Consider the following 18,927-nt stretch of genomic DNA (forward strand, 5'->3'; position numbering starts at 1 on the left):
AAAGTAGCTTTTTAAAATTTATTTTATCTACTCTTTTTCATTTGATCCCACTTGCCATTTGCACAAGTGATAATCAAGAGACAGTCTCTCTGCTTTTCATCCTTGTTTTCCTTCCCAGGGTCACCTCAACTTCTTATCAAAATGTAACGCCATTTTCTCTGTAACTTGCCTTGAGACCTAAAATTCAGTTTTACAGCTAGTGGTAAGAAACATAAGGAAATATCTGTATTTTTAAATTCAAATTGAGTTAAAAACATGTGAAGCAATTTTCATAGAGGAAATAGTTTTCATTTTAATTTTTTAAAAAGACATTTAACTTTTAGTTCAGAGGAAGATAAGAAAAAGAACTTCATACTTTTCTGTTTTTAATTACAACATGAACAAAAGTTTGGACTATTTTATAGAAATCATTTGCAAAGGAAAAGAGCGCTTGTGATTTCCCTTAATAGGGAATTCGCACTGCTACATTTTGACTCAAAAGGCTACCTACATTGATTCAAGATTGTTTCCTGAAATGTGAAATTTAAATACACCATTTCTGTTCCCTACAGTACTTGTGTTAAAAAAACCTTATTTCATTTTGTAGGGATATTAAAATTGATTTTATTACCTATGATGCACTTTAAATTGTTTTCCTTCATAATCAAATTGTTTCTTGCCCTTAAGATTTAATTTCTATGCATAATCTCACTCATATAAAGAAATACTACATGAAATAGTTTAACTGTTGAATATTTCACATAATTCAACTTATTCTAATATTTAAAAGCACACTTATAACTTAAAACTTCACATAGATGGAGTTGAGTATCGTTAAGTTGACACTTCAACTTCTTTCATTCATTGACGCAGTGAAGATTTAAAATGAGTTTAAATGATGTCGAGAGAATCATATATGGCAAAATTCAACTCTCTGAGATGTGAACAGATTAATTTATGAGAGGTTTTACATTCTAATCCCACTTTTGAGATGTTAGACATAAATACCTTTATAATTTTTTTAAACTGTTACTGGAAGACTTTTAATCAAATGGCTTATAATCAGATCTTAATGTCCTAATATATGCTATATTCAAACTTCACCCTTTCTGATATTAAAAAAAGTATAACTTCTTTCTCTGTTTTTCTACTTCAAAATTTTCACAAGATTTCGTACTTCACATGTAGTTAAGCCAGTTCAACATGTGTTTACTGGTTTTTTGCTTATGCTAACTTATCTATGAAAAACAGTTGCATTAAACGTTGAAACTGCTTTGTTCATGAAAGTGGAGTCTGAGATTGCAGCCATGACCAGACAGTGGTTCCCATTGGTTTAGCTTGATCTCCCCACTCTTACTGTGAATTTGCAAGGCAGTTAACTGAAGCTGGGGCTAAGTACCAAGCCATCTGGCCTACAAAATCTCCTGATTTCTTAGCCCAGTGTTTAGCCTAATATATGGTATATGTCAGCACGATGGGGGATGTTAATATGAAGGAGAGAATATGAATTAGCAATAAATTAAATGTATACAGCTGCTGAGCTACAGTGAAACATTCAGAATCATCTTTTTTATATTTATTTCTAGAAAGCAAGATAAATCATTTCATTTTATTTAAGAGGACATGGCTATTTTCAACATTACTAACATACGCAGGGAGACTGTTTTTCCCTTTCACGGAAGGGATCTCTCTTTGAAAGTGTTTACATAAAATTTTCAGGGACGAGGAATACATCTTGGCACAAAGTAAACTACCTTATTCAGAAGAGAAATTATGATGTTTATCTTTGGGAGAACTGCCACCTCAAAACAGCCCTTCTAGTCACCTTATAGTGTATTCTTTTATTTCATGGGTGGAAGTTGAGAGATGAGTCTGTGTTTATTTGCGTTCTTCTCTTGACCTAATGCCCCCAAGTGCCCAATGCCTTAAAGTCTAATCTCCTTTAAGAATATAATACAGTTATACCCTATCAGTTGGTTATCTAGTATTTCTCACTGCTCCCTCACACAACCTCTAGTCAGGCCACTTGCTTTGGTGTCCTGTGAAAACACGCGGCCTTCTGTGTTGTAAACTTTTCCTGGCATGGCCTTTCCCCCAAATGGCCTTTTCGCATCTGTTCATTTAAATCCCAACCTATTCTCTTAAGCCCTGGCTCAAGTTCTGTGTCTTCTCAGGGCCTCGCTACATCATCAGCTCCAAATGCTCTCTTTTTGAAATGCTGAGAACCCTTCTTCATGATTTAGAATTTAATGCAATACTAAAGGATTTCACTTGCTGTATTTCATATGTATTGATCTGGTCTTACGTAGGAGAAGGCAAGATGTTTTTGAGGGCACGAATCACACATGATATTGCTATATCCCACAAAAAATATTTAAGAATTGTTTTAATAGATAAACTTTTACTGAATGTGACGTGACCATAAATTCACTGGATTAAAAAAAAATCAAATTTATGTCACAGAAAACAAAAAGGTGAGTGACCAAACTGTTAAGTGGTGATAAGTTTTGGATGAACTGTTTTAAGCCATGGAAAGACATGTCCAGTGCCTTCTAGATTTACAGTTGGCCCTTAGTATCCTTGAGGGATTGACTCCAGTCTCCCCTGTGGATACCAAAATCCTTAGATGCTCAAGTCCCTCATATAAAATGGCATAATATTTTCATATAACCTAAATACACCCTCCTGTATACTTTAAATCATCCTTAGATTGCTTATAATACCTAATACAATGAAAATGCTATGTAAATAGGTATAAATACAGCATAGGTAATATATAGATAGGTATAAATACAACATAGGTAATATATAAATAGTTGTAAATACAATGTAAATGCTATGTAAATTGTTTCTGGTGCGTGTCAAATTCAAGTTTTGCTTTTTGAAACCTTATTGAATATTTTCAATCTGAGGCTGGATGAATTCGTGGATGGGAAACCTGTGAATATTGAGGGCCAACTGTGGATTGATCTTTCTAGAAAAACATGAAGGTTTAGACGAGGAAATGCTAACATTTTACTTTACTATAGAACACTAATTTCAAACACTTTTAAAGAAAAACGTTCATTTCAATAGATGGCTAGTGTATAAAATTCCTGTAATTTCAAAAGATGTATAAGAGTGTAACTGTTCTATTTGTTGTCATTCATTTAGTCTAAACTGTATTCCAGCTATCAATGTACTAGAGAGAATATATTCTACAGTAGCAAGATGAATTCATGCATATTTTACCTTGTTTGTATATGTCAAAGCAGAGATAAATTTTATTACCTGTGATTTCTGCTTAGAAACTATCTTGTGGTTAGATGTTTTAGAAGTTGCAGTATACAGGCATACTTCATTTTATTGCACTTCCTTTTTTTATCACACTCTGCAGATACTGCGTTTTTAACAAATTGAAGGTTTGTGGCAACCCTGTGTCGAGGAAGTCTGTCGATATCATTTTTCCAACAGCATTTGCTCACATCGTGTTTCTGTGTCACATTTTAGTAATTCTCACAGTATTTCAAACTTTTTCATTATTATTATATTTGCTATAATAATCTGTGATCAGTGATCTTTGATGTTACTACTCACTGAAGACTCAGATGATAGCAGTTTATAGCAATAAAGTATTTTTTGATTAAGGTATGTACATTGTTATTTTAGACATAATGCTCTTGCATGCTTTATAGACTATAGTGTAGTGTATACATAACTGTCATATGCATCGGGAAACCAAAAAATTCCTGTGACTTGCTTTATTGTGATACTTGCTTTATTGCAGTGCTGGAATTGAACCCGCAATATCTCTGAGGAATGCCTGTATTGTGACTGCACCTATTATACTCAGTTAGCATTTATCAAATTGGATTTTCATTAACTATCTGAATAACTTATTTTCTCAGAAATCAACACTATCACAATTACTAATTTGTGTCAGTTTTCATTCTTTTGAAGAATAAATATAAATGAGGATGACATATTTAATAATAATCCAAGTAGGGTATTTCTAGAGAAAAGGCTATGTTAAAATGAGGCAATTTTGAGTTTTCAACCAGCACAGAGTCCTTATTCACCTTGGCTACAGAGGACACAAGGCCTTAGGATGGCAGGGTTTCCCAGGCATCCTCTGCAGCATAAATCACAGTGGGCACAAATGGCAGTGCTGTCCAGCGATCCCACAGCTATTCTATTTCACTGTCATGTGGCTTGGCAGTAAGAAGCTCTTGATGGGTTTTCGTCTCATGTGGGGTTTCCCTTTGGCTTAGGCTTTCCCCTTACATAATGACGAAACAAAACTCTGTGACTGAGCAATAGGTTTATCACCTCATTTCTTGCTTAATCATCTCTTAGTCCCTATTTTTTTTAGTTGCTTTACATAGCCTTCCACATCACTTGCATGTGACACACAGTGACCAAGCAGCTGGCAAAAATGCTATGAGAGTGGTATGGATGCCCATATGTACAGCACACAGACCCTGTTACACAAATGTGATTGTGAGTGTGGCAGAATTCTTACAACTTGCTACCACATTGTCCCCTCCTGCGCAATCCGATCATGGGATTGTGGCACAGGAGAAAAGACCTTTGTCCTCCATTTGGCAAGAGCCAGACCCTTATTATGCCCAATCAGGGTGCCATGGTTTAAGAAGATTGTGGAGAAACTGGATATGATTTAGCAGTTTGCACCAAAAACGATTTCCTGTTGAGAGGGTTAAGAGGTGGGGGCTTTACAATTTAGAAGAGAAATGGATAAATAAGAGCAGACTACTTCAGGCACACAAAGGTTTAGTGTGAGGAAGACTGAAAATTGTTTCCCACCTCTACTCATGACAGATCAGAAAGTAAGGAGCTTTAGTGGTTTGGGGGAATTTAATAGAAGCTATCACTGAAGGTCATTTGAACACCTTAGACTCACTCATGTATTGGAGAAATGCTTGTATTCTCAGCACTTGGCCTAACAATGGGAGAAAAAAGAGTAAACTATCTCATTCCCTTCCTTTTCTACGGGTAGAGCTGAAAATGATAGTTAGCATTGGAATATTTTAATAATAATAACACTGCCAACACTTACTGACCTATGATACGTGAGGCACTGTTTTGGGACTTTGACTCATTTAATCTTTGCAATGCCTGAGGCACACAGCCTATTATTCTCCTTTTAAAGATGAGGAAACTGAGGCTCAAGAGGTTTAAGTAAATGACTAATCACACACAGCTGGTAAGACCTCAATCCAGACAGTCTGATTCCAGAGCTCTAGCTTTCAGCTACCGCGTGATACTGTCTGATCTTTATTTTTTCCTCCACAGATATTTTAACACTCAACTAGGAGCCACAAAAGAGAAAACAGAAAAAAGAGTCTCTGAAGCTTCGATAGAAGAAGAGGTGAACAGCAGATAATCACGGCATCTATTCCGTATTTGTGTCTAAGACAGGTTCTTGAATTCGAGAAGACTTTTTTACAAAAAACAAACGTGTACCTATGATAATAAAGTGACACTTGTCTGATTTGATGATGGTGGCTGTTATTGGTGGTAATAAGAATCTAAATATTTTTAGTAGTCAGAATGATAAAAAAAAAAAAAGAAAAAGTCTAGTTTAAAAATCAGTAGTTCTGGGCAAAAACAACAGCTCTTTCAGTGACCGTGTGATCTTAGGTCACTTATACACATTATTCATGACTTAGCTCCTGTGAAATGTGGCTTATGCCTCCTATGATAGCTCTAAAGGCAAAATTATATACTGGATATGAGAGCCATTTGAAGATTGTAAAGCTGGGTTCAAATGAAAAGCTCAATGATTTTAGTAAGAAAGTAATATTAATTTATTAATAAACATTATTAATATCAGTTTATTAACAAACTATCCTGCAGTAGTTTCATTTTACGAGAGCAGACCACAGTGCTTGAGGTTATTTATGGCAACGCCTTGATGTCGATCCCTCTGTCTTAGAAATGCTGCCTCCTCTAAGAAATCTTGCCCCTCCACGCACTAAGCACGTGCTTCTCATACTCTGATTATAGGTTTACTTAGTTTGCATGATTGTCCCTCCCAGTGGACTGTGAGTCCCTAGAGGCAGTGGCTATTTTCTGTTAAACTGTGTATATCCCAGCAGAGAGCTCACTACATAAATACATAATAAATTGTGTAGAAAGAATATAATCCAAGAAGACAGAGGTTATGTTTTCCATATCATTCTTCCTATATTTTATCCAAGTATGCTGCTCTGGTATATGAGGCATTGAATCGCTGAATAAATAGATTACATATTTATTATTTAAAGCAACCGCTACATAGCATTGCTAGATTAAAAAGTTTGACTTGTACCAATCTACTCTGAAAAGCAAGCACCTCTCTGACAAGGGCAATGGAGAGTAAATTCAGAATGTGACCATAAAGCAATGGGACTAATTTTCACTTGTGATTTGTAAAATCCATCTCCTTATTTTACAGTCACGTCTTGTAAATTAAGAGAATTACCTAGATGTCTTATAGCTTTAATGAGTAAATCATATATTTTAAAAAAGCACTGAATAAGTTAGAAAGTGGTTCTTCAAAATAAAAATACGTGCAGAAAATACAGTATATGCCAGATCACAGAAAGGAAAGCAGTATAAATGACTTCCCGAAGGTAATGTGTGTGAACAAGACATGTCTGATATTAAACTAGTTGAAATCACTTATGCTAAAAGTATTTATGAAATAGACTGAATAACTTAAGAACAGAACTCCCATTCCTATGAGACCTTCACTTCAAGCTTCTGGTCTCATTATTGAACAAATATTAAGTTTCTATTATGTTCCAAAATGATGTTCTCATCTCTAAAAGTTGGCAAAAAATTATTTTAGCAACTCTTCTGCCTGAAAAATACCCCTGCATCTAAATTCATCTAAATTGACATAAATGATAAAAAATTAAGAAATGCTAAGAAGTGTTTGAATGGTATTACATTAAGCAAATAACATGAACATGATCTGTGTATCAAATGATAATAAAACTACACTCCTAACTTAGTTCTAACAGGAAATGGGGTTCACAGATTCAAATTTCTTAATTCTTCATACCCAATTCAGTAGTTTATCATCTTATAATCAACACCTGGGAAAATTTTTTAAAATAGAATTATAAAATTAAAGTGTAACTGTGGTAATTTTTATAATATCATTTACCTGATCAACATTACTACTGAACAAAGAATTGGTAGGTTCAACGTGTAAGTATTATATACTTGGTAGTAACATGTTCAATACTGTGTATATGTAAAACATACATAAATGAGGTCATGTGAAGGTTATATTGGTATTAACATGTTCAATACTGTGTATATGTAAAACATACATAAATGAGGTCATGTGAAGGTTATACTGTGTAAAGATAGCACTCTATAATACTGATAAAATTATCTCACATGCCCCATTTGCAGAGGGGAGCGAAAGGAAAACTTCTGTAATCACAACAGAACTGGGCTCTGCCTAGACCCTCCTCCTACCTTTGAAGGGTGTGAGTCCTACTCTAACAGGACACTGCTACCTCCTGGGCAGTCACCACTGTCCTCATGGAGATTCGCTGTCTGCTATGACAACAGTATGTGTAATTACAGTCAAAGTGTTGAAGCCAAACTCCCAATTCTGGCATCACTGAATACATGTAAAAATGAACCATCACAGAAAAGAATATTTTTCATACCCAGTAATTAATCTTATTGGGCAGTTAGTAAGTGGCAAGAACTGGGAGCAATGGATTCTGGGGTAATAATAGTGATCACTTAAATGGGTAGTCCACCTCGAACAGTGAAGACAATTTGGGTATTAGGATAATCCCCTAGTGTGTTTGGGAAGTGCAAGATCACGCAAGATGATGTCACTTCAGAGGTTAAAGACATGCACCTCTACCCATGATGTACTAGTTATACTTTATAACCCATTATGGGTTTATCATTCAGGAATACATCTGAAGTTTTTCAAACCAGGCTACAGCTCCAACCTAAGTTAATCCTTGAGGTTACGATTTCCATTAGTCTAAAAACATTTGTGTAGACGTGTAAAATATCACGTCCATGAGAAGAAAATTGCTGAACTGCCTTTGATTATCACTCCTGGGATGAAGATTATATATAAATATGTATGTACTCAAGCACACACATGCCTACAAACACATGCATATTTTGTCTTTTCCAAAAATCCTAAGTAAATTCCTATATTTCATAAAATATCTCACTGGTAACTTAAAGGTTCCCAATTTGAAGTTATCAGACCTCTTTAGGAGACCACAACGTTATAATGCTGATTTTTTTTGGTCAACTAAAACAGCAATTTTATTGTCCACGGTCCTTAAAACAATAATTTTAAGAAACTGTAACGGCCATAAAATTAATCTCTAGGGAATTCTGTCCTTTATACTGCTTCATCGAGAGAGGGGTTTAGACACATACAACTATGTAAATAAACACAGCAGACAATAAATCCTTCATGGCTAGGAGCTCTACACTCTGTGCTGTTTCTGTGTCCCAACACTCCCAGTGCAAAGCTGTTCATGTATAACACTGTGATTAAATCTTCATTAACTATGTGAAGTTATATTTCATCACAAAATTAATGTTCTTGAAAAATAAATCTAAGACTGCATTAATTGGCAGGATTCAGAAAAGCAAGAGGTTTTTCTAAGTAAGCCCTTACTTGATTTTTACTCCTGTAATTGAAAACATTCAATACTTAGATCCCCAGAGGCACACTATGAAGTCAGGAATCAAGTCAGCAGTCATATTATTATAGTATCTCCAGCCAGTGTTAAGGGAAGCATCACACAAATTCAGTGAAACACTTTACGGCTCTAAACGCTTCTTGTCTAATATTTAAGTAAATAACATCATTCTGCCCATCAAAGTCAGAAATCCCAACTACAGCACAAATGGACAAATACAAAAATAGTGCTAGGTCAATCTACTTTTATGGAAGGGGATTTCTCCTACTGCCTGATGGCAACAGTAACTATTTACTGAACTGTACACAGTCTCAGGAGGTTCCTAACGTACTGTACTGGGGTCTGATATCAGGGACTCCTCCATGTTCAGGAGAGGTGGACGTTAATCTACATTCTCAAATACAGTTTTTACCCACACAGTCTGGAATGCAGCAACTCAGTCACAAGAGTACATTTTTTTCTAATTTTTGTTGTAGTATGTCAGTTTTTAAATTTATATTTTAAACAAAGGCACAATAGAACATGCTTTCATTTGGTTTACACCATATTGATGCCATATGTTTAATGTATGAACTTGTGCCAAAATGTCTTCTTCATCTTCACTTAGCTGTGTGTGTATACACACAAATAAACACGTGTGTGAAATAAATTATATAAAATATTCATACCATATTATCTAATACAGTTATATATATGTGTGTATAGACATGTACTATAATCTAAATAGGTGCTTATAACTACAGAATCACAGAATAACTACAACACCATTTACTTAATTTTTAAAGCAGTGGTGAGAATAATTATACGTTATATACATAGATATATAATACATGTAAATATACCTCATCTCCCTTTATATATATTTAAATTTACATTTTAGTTATTGTGATTATAGATAGAGTGCATAATTAAGTTAGTGAGCACTGCTCAGAACTAAGGAAGTAAATAAAGATCACAGAAAATCAGCGGGTAATAAGTGCTTTATGACTCCTCATAAGTAAATGTGTTTACCTTTCATTTAATATGCAGAGGTTTTCTAAAAAGTAAGTTGGTGTTTATTTTATTTTTCATTTACTGATTACATAACATAGTTCACTTTGTTGCAAACTCTGTTGTGCTGAAATGAGAGTATTTGGTACCAATTTAGGGACAATAGTAATTAATGATGAGAGAGAGAAGAAAAGAGAAATCTTAATCTAGGAGAAAAAATTAAAAAGGAAGACAGGACTCTCAAAAGCATTTAAAGAGCAATCACCTACCAGTTCTACTCGTCCGAAACCTCCAACTCCAAGGGTGTCAATGATGTTGAAATCAGACAGCTTCAGGTTGGCGAAGAAAGCAGCTTCAGCTTCATATCTGGAGTTTTTGATGCGAAAAAATGGAAATTTCTTAGAGGTGCAAACACGAGTACCACGTACAACTGTACCGGAATGACATGACTGTGAAACAGGGTTTACCTGCTTAAATTCCATCTTGCTTTTAGAGTCTGCGTTTTCTCACACTCATAATTTTTTGGTCCCAGTTGTGCAGAATAACATAGATTTGCACTTGTATTTCAGAGTAGAAAAATACAGAGTACCCACTGCATGTCAGTCATGTGACTGATAAATCCAGTTATCAAATCAAAGTTACATCTCGGTGTTTTTCTATGCGTCTTCTTGTGAGCACAGATTGTTTGAGTTGTTCTTTTTTGGTTTTGTTTTGGGTGTTTTTGGTTTTGCTTGGTTTTGTTTTTGCTGTTCAGATTTTGGATGGCAGTTTCTCATTAGTTTCCCTTATCCACAGGCTGGCAGTGGCTCCTATTAATGTTTATTAAAAGCGGCAAGATCACTGAGGTCTCTGGAGTGAAATCACGGCCAGGTTTTATGAAAACAGATCCGAAAAGCTGAGGACTGATGTGAAAATGTCTGAAATGGATGATTTCGGAAGCATATTCACATTCCTAAAAAGTGTCTTCCCTTCATTTGTGTCTACCCACTGAATCTCAGCTAGTAATTCCAGTGTCTTTATGCTTGCCAGTTTCTTAGATGAGTGGTGTGAAGGAGCACAGACTAGCCTCCAGAAGTTTAACTCTATGCACATGCAAATTGGACACATGCAAGTGGCCAAAATAATCTTCCCCTGATGAGACAAGTGAATATGAGCTGCTTAAAATATCTCCTTATTAAAGCCCCTACTATTTTTAGAAAGGGCAGTAAGGCATAAAGATGATGACCCTCCCACTCACTAAAGTCAGGTCAGAGAGTAATTCAGCTGTCTCAAAAATAAAGTATTTGAAGAGCTATGTGTAACCCATGACCTTCAGCCAGGCGGTACCTGATTCAGTAGTATGCTATAGATAGACATGATGAACATGCTTGAAATAGTGATACTAACACAGTTTGTTTATGTCAGCTTTCGGATAGAATCATTCACAGGCATGTTTGGCCTTAAGCTGTGTAACATTTTAGCTATTTCATTACAATCAAACACAAATTCAGACTCTCCACTTGGGAAAAATGTAAAACAGTTATCTAGGTGAGCTTTCAACACTCTCCAATCTACAATGACAATTCTGGTTTTTAACACATCAATTCTTGAAAGACTCACGAGATGGTAAACAGTGTTTCTCATTATTAGCTGATGATGGGAAATCAACTCTCTCTAGTTAACCTCTATAAACAAGACTGCTAGGCATTCTGAATGGTATCTATAGATTTCTCTCATTAACTACACAATCAAGAGATCAACATAGCACTTCAGGAGATGGTTTACTAGAATGGAACATAAGCAACAAATGTGCATTTCTAGCATTCCAACTGGCTCCCAGCTTTTGGGAAATTAAAACTCCATCCCATTGAAAGGGCCAGTGGCAGAGTTCACTCCAACAGGTGTTTAAAAAGGACACCTGCTGGGATCAGAGCCCCCCGCCCTCCACCAGGATAGTATGTAGGTGTTCAAGAATTTCCGGCAGTCAAATTCTTAATGAGATTGTTTTTGAATAATATCTTATGTGCTTGCTGGATTTAGAAATCTCAGATTGAAGAGGGTAAACTCTTTCCGACTACTCTGACACCATTTTATATATTTAAAGTATGGTGTTATTACTTATAGATCTTGAAGACGCACCTCCCCCCCAAATCCTTATATTTGGGTTCTGTAAAATTAGTCTGGAAATGTGTAAACAAGTCATCTTCAGCCATTTGTTACACATCAGAACTTCCTGAGCATCTTTTAGAAACCACTTAATCTGCATCCCACCACAGATCAAGTCGATCAGCAATCTCTGGAAGCAGTATCACGTATCTATACACTTTTACAGCTCCTTGGGTGATTCTGATGCACAGTTAAGGGTTGATAACCATAGTTCTAACCCCTCTGAAAGCCTCAGGAGGTTCCAGAGCCATAGAAGAATTTTGGGTTGGATTAAAATGATCCAAGGAAATCAGTAGCTGTCCAATGAGTCTGGAGTGTGATGCACTCATGGCAAAAGTATTGGGGACTCATAACTTGGCCTTGACTCCTGCCCCTGTTGTCCTAGACCCATAGGAATGAACAATAGCTCTGTAATGGCTACCACAGCTTTAAAAAAAAAAAAAAAAAGCAACATTGATTAAAAAAAAAAAAGACAGATGCAGAATGCAAAACTTTGCTAATTACTTTGCTATTATTTCTAGGTGAATTTTTAAAATACTTCCTAGTTGGGTGATTTTTATGGAGTGGTTGGTGAGATACCTGGCTCACGGGCCCAGCCACTCCGCGGCATGTGGGATCTTCCCGGACCGGGGCACGAACCTGTGTCCCCTGCATCGGCAGGCGGACTCTCAACCTCTGCGCCACCAGGGAAGCTCCAACCAAGGAAATGTTGTTGCTTAGAACTTCATGTCTTTTTTTTTTCCTCATTGAGATTACTATTTAGGGAGTCGCTTCATCACAGAGACTCTGTACACTTTTCCTTTTTGAATAAATAGCTTTGTTTTTTAACATGGAAATCACCACCCAAAGAGACCTCTGTAAAAAAGCCGAACTATAGATGATTTAGCTTCTGGAGGTATCTCACCCCTCTAGCTCGAAACTTGGAGGGACGTTTTCATTCTTTCTTTTTACTCAGGAATTATTTGAAAATAATTTGAATCTATCCGTTATGTTCCACATTCTTTAGAGTTGATAATTTTGAGTGGGGAAGGAGACAAAATAAATTGGTTAAGTAAATGGCTCTTGTTCTATAAAACTTCTCTTGCCTGAAGGAGGTAACGGTGGAACACAAGTTCCTAGCTTACTTACTACTGTGGGGTACCAGGTCCAAGGAATTAGGCCCAGATTTATGCAACTCTAAAATCCATCTGTGCAAAAGTGTTTATGAGAGGGACAGTGCCCAAGTGCTAAGGGAAATATATATCAGTAAGGCATTCAATGCCTGATGTTTGGTTGCTTAAAATCTAGCAAGTAGTATGAAGTGTATTTTCTAATGTTCCTACCTTAGTTTGAGATACAGATTTTTTAAGAGAATACTATTATTTACAGTTGACCCTTGAACAATGCAAGGGTTGGGGCGCCGACCCTCCTACAGTCAAAAATTCATGTGGGTCCTCCATATCCACAATTTTTCTGTATCCATAGTTCCATATCTGCCCATTCAACCGACTGGATCATGTAGTATTTACTACTGAAAAAAATCTGCAGATGAGTGGATCTGCACAGTTCAAACCTATGTTGTTCAAGGGTCAACTGTATTCATTTTTTTTTTTTTTTTTTTTTTGTTTTGGGTGAGGGCGGCAGGGGTGGGGAGGAGCCGACCTTCGCCTCCTCAGGGGAATCGGGGTTTTTTTTTTTTTTTTTTTTTTTTGGTATAGGGTGAAAGCCATGGATTCTCTTTCCAGAAAAGTGCAGATACTGACATACTCTGTCTGTATAACTTCAAGGAGCTTATAAACTCTCAAAATAGGTTAACAACATGCAAATAACTATGTAACAAGAGAATAAGTGTGCTGGGTGAAGTAGAGAGATAATATATCATTTCTCAAACATACCTGACCATAAGATTCACCTGGGGCTTTGGTGATTAGAATCCACAGTCACTAATTTGTACAGGGTACTCTTTAAATAGTGTAATATGGAACTTTCAAGAGCTGCTAGAAAGAAACGAAGTTGCCTACATTTTCACCTTCTCTTTTCATTTCTGCTTATACACCAAAGGAGGTTCTAAAAGCAATGAAAATGTAAAGCTGCAGGTGTAATGATGATGAGACCAAGACATACATGCAAAGTCTAGAAACAGACCAAGACATACATGCAAAGTCTAGAAACAGAAAAATAATACTGGAATAATCTTAACCTCTCTTTATCTAAAACTACATATCTATCCAGTATTATATTCACTTCCTTTCAGAAATAGATAATAACCATTAGTTTTTATTTTTCCATCTCTTCCAATATCACCAGCTTCCACAAAACCAAAGAGTAAGACTCAGATGTCCTTTATTATTCACCATAATTGTTTCTTTTTTGTTGTTGCCAGATATCCATGAATCAATTCTGTCATCATTTCAAAATAACACAATTGGGTTCTATTCCTTATGACTGACCACTATTATTAAGAAGCAAACATCTCTCCTTAATACTGAAAACCAAATATGACCCAGTACAAAAATGTCTGAAACTTAAAATTTTATCTTCACCTTGATATTACAATAGCAGAAATGGCTCAGCGTTATTCTACAAAGCAAACAGTAGTATGTGCAGTGTTAAAGTAAGGTCCAAGAATCCAAACGGACATTCCAGATGGGATACAAAAGCCAGTAATTAAAAGCCAATGAAACAAAAGACTAATGTGCCCTATTTACTTTAGCAAAATCTATAATCCAAATCAGTTTCAGAAGTCTACTCTAAGGGTCTCCAAGGAAAATCAAACAAAGTCTTAGCATCTTTTAACCCATGTGCAGATCAGTCACCACTGCTTTGCCTGTGCTCATCTGCTCTTGGGTGTATTTTTTTTTCCTGTTGAATTCTTGGGGAAATCTATAAAATGTTTCAGTAAACACACATGAACTCTCATCTATGACTAAGATTTTTATTCTGTAACTTTTAATAGGTAAGATGAGATTCAATCAGACAATCAGTGTCTACTCTGGACTTAAAAATAATGCAAGAGCGCATCCTAGAATACAAACAGAAGCTCAGGACTCGTGGTCCTGGCTCTGTCAGTGACTTTGTATTTCCAAGTCCTGAATTCAACATGTAGGCCTTTGTAAAGGTATCAACATACACTTAAGTAAATAAGTATGAGTTGTATAGATAAAGTCAGAGCCCTAGCTTACTTAAATGTTCAGATAAACTCCTAGAAATCCTTCCACTTTTTATGTGATCAAAGAACACTGATATCTATAAACAAATATTTACAGAACTAGTTAAAGGAGGTAAGAACTTTTCGACAGTCGGCCTTAAGCACAAAATATGTATACCTGGTCTATGATGCATGCAAGCTCTAATGCTGGCCATCTACTGACTAAACACTTAACTTGGTACACAGGATTTTATGTAATAACAGTTCTTGATTTAATAAAACTTGGTGCATTAAGTAATTTGTAGGTCTTGAAGAGTAAATACAAATTCAGCCAGACAAGTAACTATATAGAGAGAAAGCAGAATTGAAAACTGGACCAATAATACTTATTTGCATATTTAACACAGACGTGATTTGGGCTTAAACTACTGGGACTATCACCTCATTGTGCTACATTAACTTTGTGTACGTGAAAATAGTTACTACATGTCCTATTCCCCTGATTCTAAAATGTTTGGGATTAAATAAGCTTAGTCACTAAAATAAAAATGGATAGTCTTTACTAAATCTATAATCAAGTCACCAGTCATCTCTTATTAATTTAATTGCTTTATTAAAAAGTCTCATTGTTAAACTAAACTTTAAAAGCAGAATCTTCTGGCTTCATTGGAAAACTGTGAACCATTTTATTGTTCAAGGTTTGTATAGGGAGTTATTTCCTGTTGAAATAATGTTTTTCAAATAACACTTTACAAAAGTCTCTATTACTATAAGCGTTTTTAAAAACAAAACAAAACAAACAAAACCTTTAAACATAAGAAACCCTATTTCTAAAATTCTAAACAAAAAGGGACAATTTCTAATTTATTTGGCCATAAAGCATACAGGTATAGTCACTAGTCTTTTAACAGTAGTGGTAAAAACTTGAAGAAATAAAAAGCTTGAAAGTAACTTAATGAATATAAAGTATTTCATTATGTCAGTTTTCTCCAGAAAATGTAATCTCTTCTTCAGGGAATTTGAGATAGCATTAGTTTGCTTTCTGTATTTCCAAAACTGTGTTTTTCAGAAACACAGCCTTTTGTTTTAAGTGCTGTAGCCATGAAATAGTTCTACTTATTTTTCAAATACATTCCCTTGAGAAGATAAAGCCAACATGAATACACAGGAAAATTGCATTGCTCATATCTGATGCATAATAAGAATAATAGTAATGCAAATACTTTGCATTTAGGAAGTACCTTTCTTTTCTTCCAAGGACTCTAAAATTTATTTCATTTAATTGATCCTCCCCGATTCTCTGTGAAGATGGGATGACAAATATTTTTACTTCTGTTTTGCAACTGGGTAGACCAGTTGCTGATAAGTGATTGATTTCAGTAATTAAACACTAGAATTAGAACTAGAAACCTTGGGCATGTTTCACATTGTAGCATATTTACACTTATTCCCAGAAATTCAATTTCCTTTAAACAAGATAGTAGAGAATCAGACAACTTTAAAGATGCTTTATCTCAAAGTATTAAGATACTAACATGGTTCAAAATCTGGATCAACACCCTTGGGAGCTCATCTAATCCAACCTTCACATTTTTTAAAATGAACAAACTAAGTCCAGAGATGGTAAGTGACTTAGCCAAAATCACAAGACTAAGGCATGAGGGACTGGCATTTTGACTTGTGGTCTGTAATATTTTTTACTCTCTGATTCTATCTTCACAGTTTTTACAATATTCTGATAATTGAAAAACAAAGGCAAACATTCAAGTTATAAAATATTTGAATAATATGTTATTTTTATTACACATTTATGTCAAGAATGTGACTCCTGTAGCTAAGCACTGATGCCTTCTTGTCTATGATGTGGCCTGTGGGTGTGTGTGCTCCAGTTAATTAAAAGGACTCAAAATGAAAATACACTGATGCTCAAAAGATAATTTTTTAAAAATCTAATCAGAGCAGCATTTGTAAAAGATGAGTGAGGATAAGTTCCCAATGTTAGCTTGAAATGTATTGACCAACATGCATTTTTATTTATTCAGTTTTTAAATAGATTCCATATAGTAGTTTGAAATGAACTTTTCTTTTTCTGAAATAATGGCCTAAGTAAAGATATATTGCCATGAAAAAAATTGGCAAAAAGGAATTAAAAATTTTTTCCCTTTTGGTGTTTGTTACTTACCTTAACAGAGTCACTGGCCCAAAATAGAAAGTTATTGATTAAGTTATTCAGTGATTATTATTTTTGCTTCAGAGAATACAGATACTTGCACGTATGTATTCAAGCAAAAAAAGCATGCAGTCCCCAACTTTATTTATTCCAGAAGAGATATTTCCTTCATATAAATGGACAGCCATCAGGGGCTAGTGGTCTGAGAAAGTTTTCTCTCATCTCAGTGCAATTTAGTTTCCTCCTTCTCCCTTTCCCATACCTCAGAATCTCATCCTGAGTCTGTTTGTTTGTTTGTACAATTAATTTTTAATATTATAAATGAAAGACAAATCCTACATTTCATTTCAATTATTTTTACATAGAAAATATTCCAAGAATATTGTAAATATATTACAAGAATATGCTGTAAATATATCAGCACATATTGCTAAAAGGTAAGGATTCCCTTTTAAACATAGCCACAATATTATCACATCTAAGAAAACATTAGAAATAACCCATTAATATTATCAGATATCAAGTCCATGTTCAAATTTTCATGCTGAGCCTTTTGCTTATGATTGTGGACGAGGGTGGTCCAGACTGGCACGGCATAACTTCCAAAGGCCGGGAAGTTGAAGTTTAAGGGGAAAGAAGGTAGGTAAAAATAACTCTTTCTACCTTCACTGTTCCAACAACTCTGCCTGTAGGAAGAATCCCTCATCCTCATTTTGTTGCCTCATGCCACTCCATGGTAAATACCCATTACAGCAGAGCTCTCATTCAATTTCCATGAGGACAATGTTTACCATAGACTCCATTTCTAAAGAAGGGATGGGTCAAGACAGCCCAAGTTTTCTCCTCAAATATAAAAATCTCTTTTCTACCCCCAAACTAAGAGCTCTTTGCCTTTTCTTATAGGTCATTTTTTTATATGAGGGTTAAAATATTGAAAGAAATAAGAGAAATTTTAAGCTTAATTAAACCTCATAATTAGTTATGATCTTTATCAAGGGATCAGTCAGAAGACTGAACTAGGAACAGAAGGATTAGGAAAGACTTAAATGAATACTAGGGGGTCAGCTTTTACTTCTGGACTCAGGACCTTTGCTATGTACCCCAATTTTCATGGCTCCCCTTTATTTCTGAAGGATTCTACACGAACTTCAGAGACAAGAGGCTTTGGGATGTGGTCATGGTCACAGTGAGCCAAAGGAAGAAAAGGGAGTAAAATGCAGTGTGTGGCAAGAAGAAAACGAGACTACAAGCCACTCTCCCAGGCCTCTGGGAATACAGGAAAAGAAGTGATCAGGATTTGGCCCAGGATCTGCCTGAGCAACAGATTCCCCTTTCTGTAAAATGAAGGGTTTGCACTAGACGGGCCTATGAAGCTCACTTGCAGCTTGATCATTCTGGGATTCCAAGTGTCCTAAGAAATACACACTTGACAGAAAGCCCTGGTACCCGCAGCTTCTCTTTTGCCTCTTTTGTGCTCCAATCCTGTCCTCCGATCCATGACTCCCGAAGCACTTATTTCAGGAAATACTACAGAGGTTTTCATTTAAGGGGGTCTTGCTCTCAGCAACTGGTAAGCAGGAGACCCCTGACCCAGGGGCTGGGAAACATATGACTTGACGTTCAAAATAGAACTGTTAATGCATTTCACCATAGACTCTAATACACCAGAGGTGCCCTCTCACCCAGGATTCATATCAGAATTAACTAGGTTGAGTTAAAAACAGACCTTAATAAAACCTTAGGATTCTGGACCAGGCATCAGTATTTTAAAATAAGATTAATAGATATAAGTCTATACAGCTCTTAATACCAAGGCTAATGATCACATGTAA

At 35.6% G+C, this 18,927-nt stretch overlaps 1 protein-coding gene across 2 annotated transcripts in view; it reads right to left on the reverse strand.

The window, feature by feature from the left end:
• PRKG1 (protein kinase cGMP-dependent 1) overlaps positions 1-18,927 on the reverse strand; it is a 1,229,308-nt gene that overhangs the window by 35,438 nt on the left and 1,174,943 nt on the right. For both annotated transcript variants that reach the window (XM_007470289.1, XM_007470290.1), the window contains exon 10: positions 9,923-10,019. In XM_007470289.1, coding sequence (XP_007470351.1) covers positions 9,923-10,019 — 97 coding nt within the window. The remainder of the gene's footprint in view (positions 1-9,922; positions 10,020-18,927) is intronic.

This window comes from Lipotes vexillifer, unplaced genomic scaffold (genome assembly GCF_000442215.2).
Source record: "Lipotes vexillifer unplaced genomic scaffold, Lipotes_vexillifer_v1.1 scaffold690, whole genome shotgun sequence".
NCBI classification, from domain to species: Eukaryota; Metazoa; Chordata; class Mammalia; order Artiodactyla; family Lipotidae; genus Lipotes; species Lipotes vexillifer.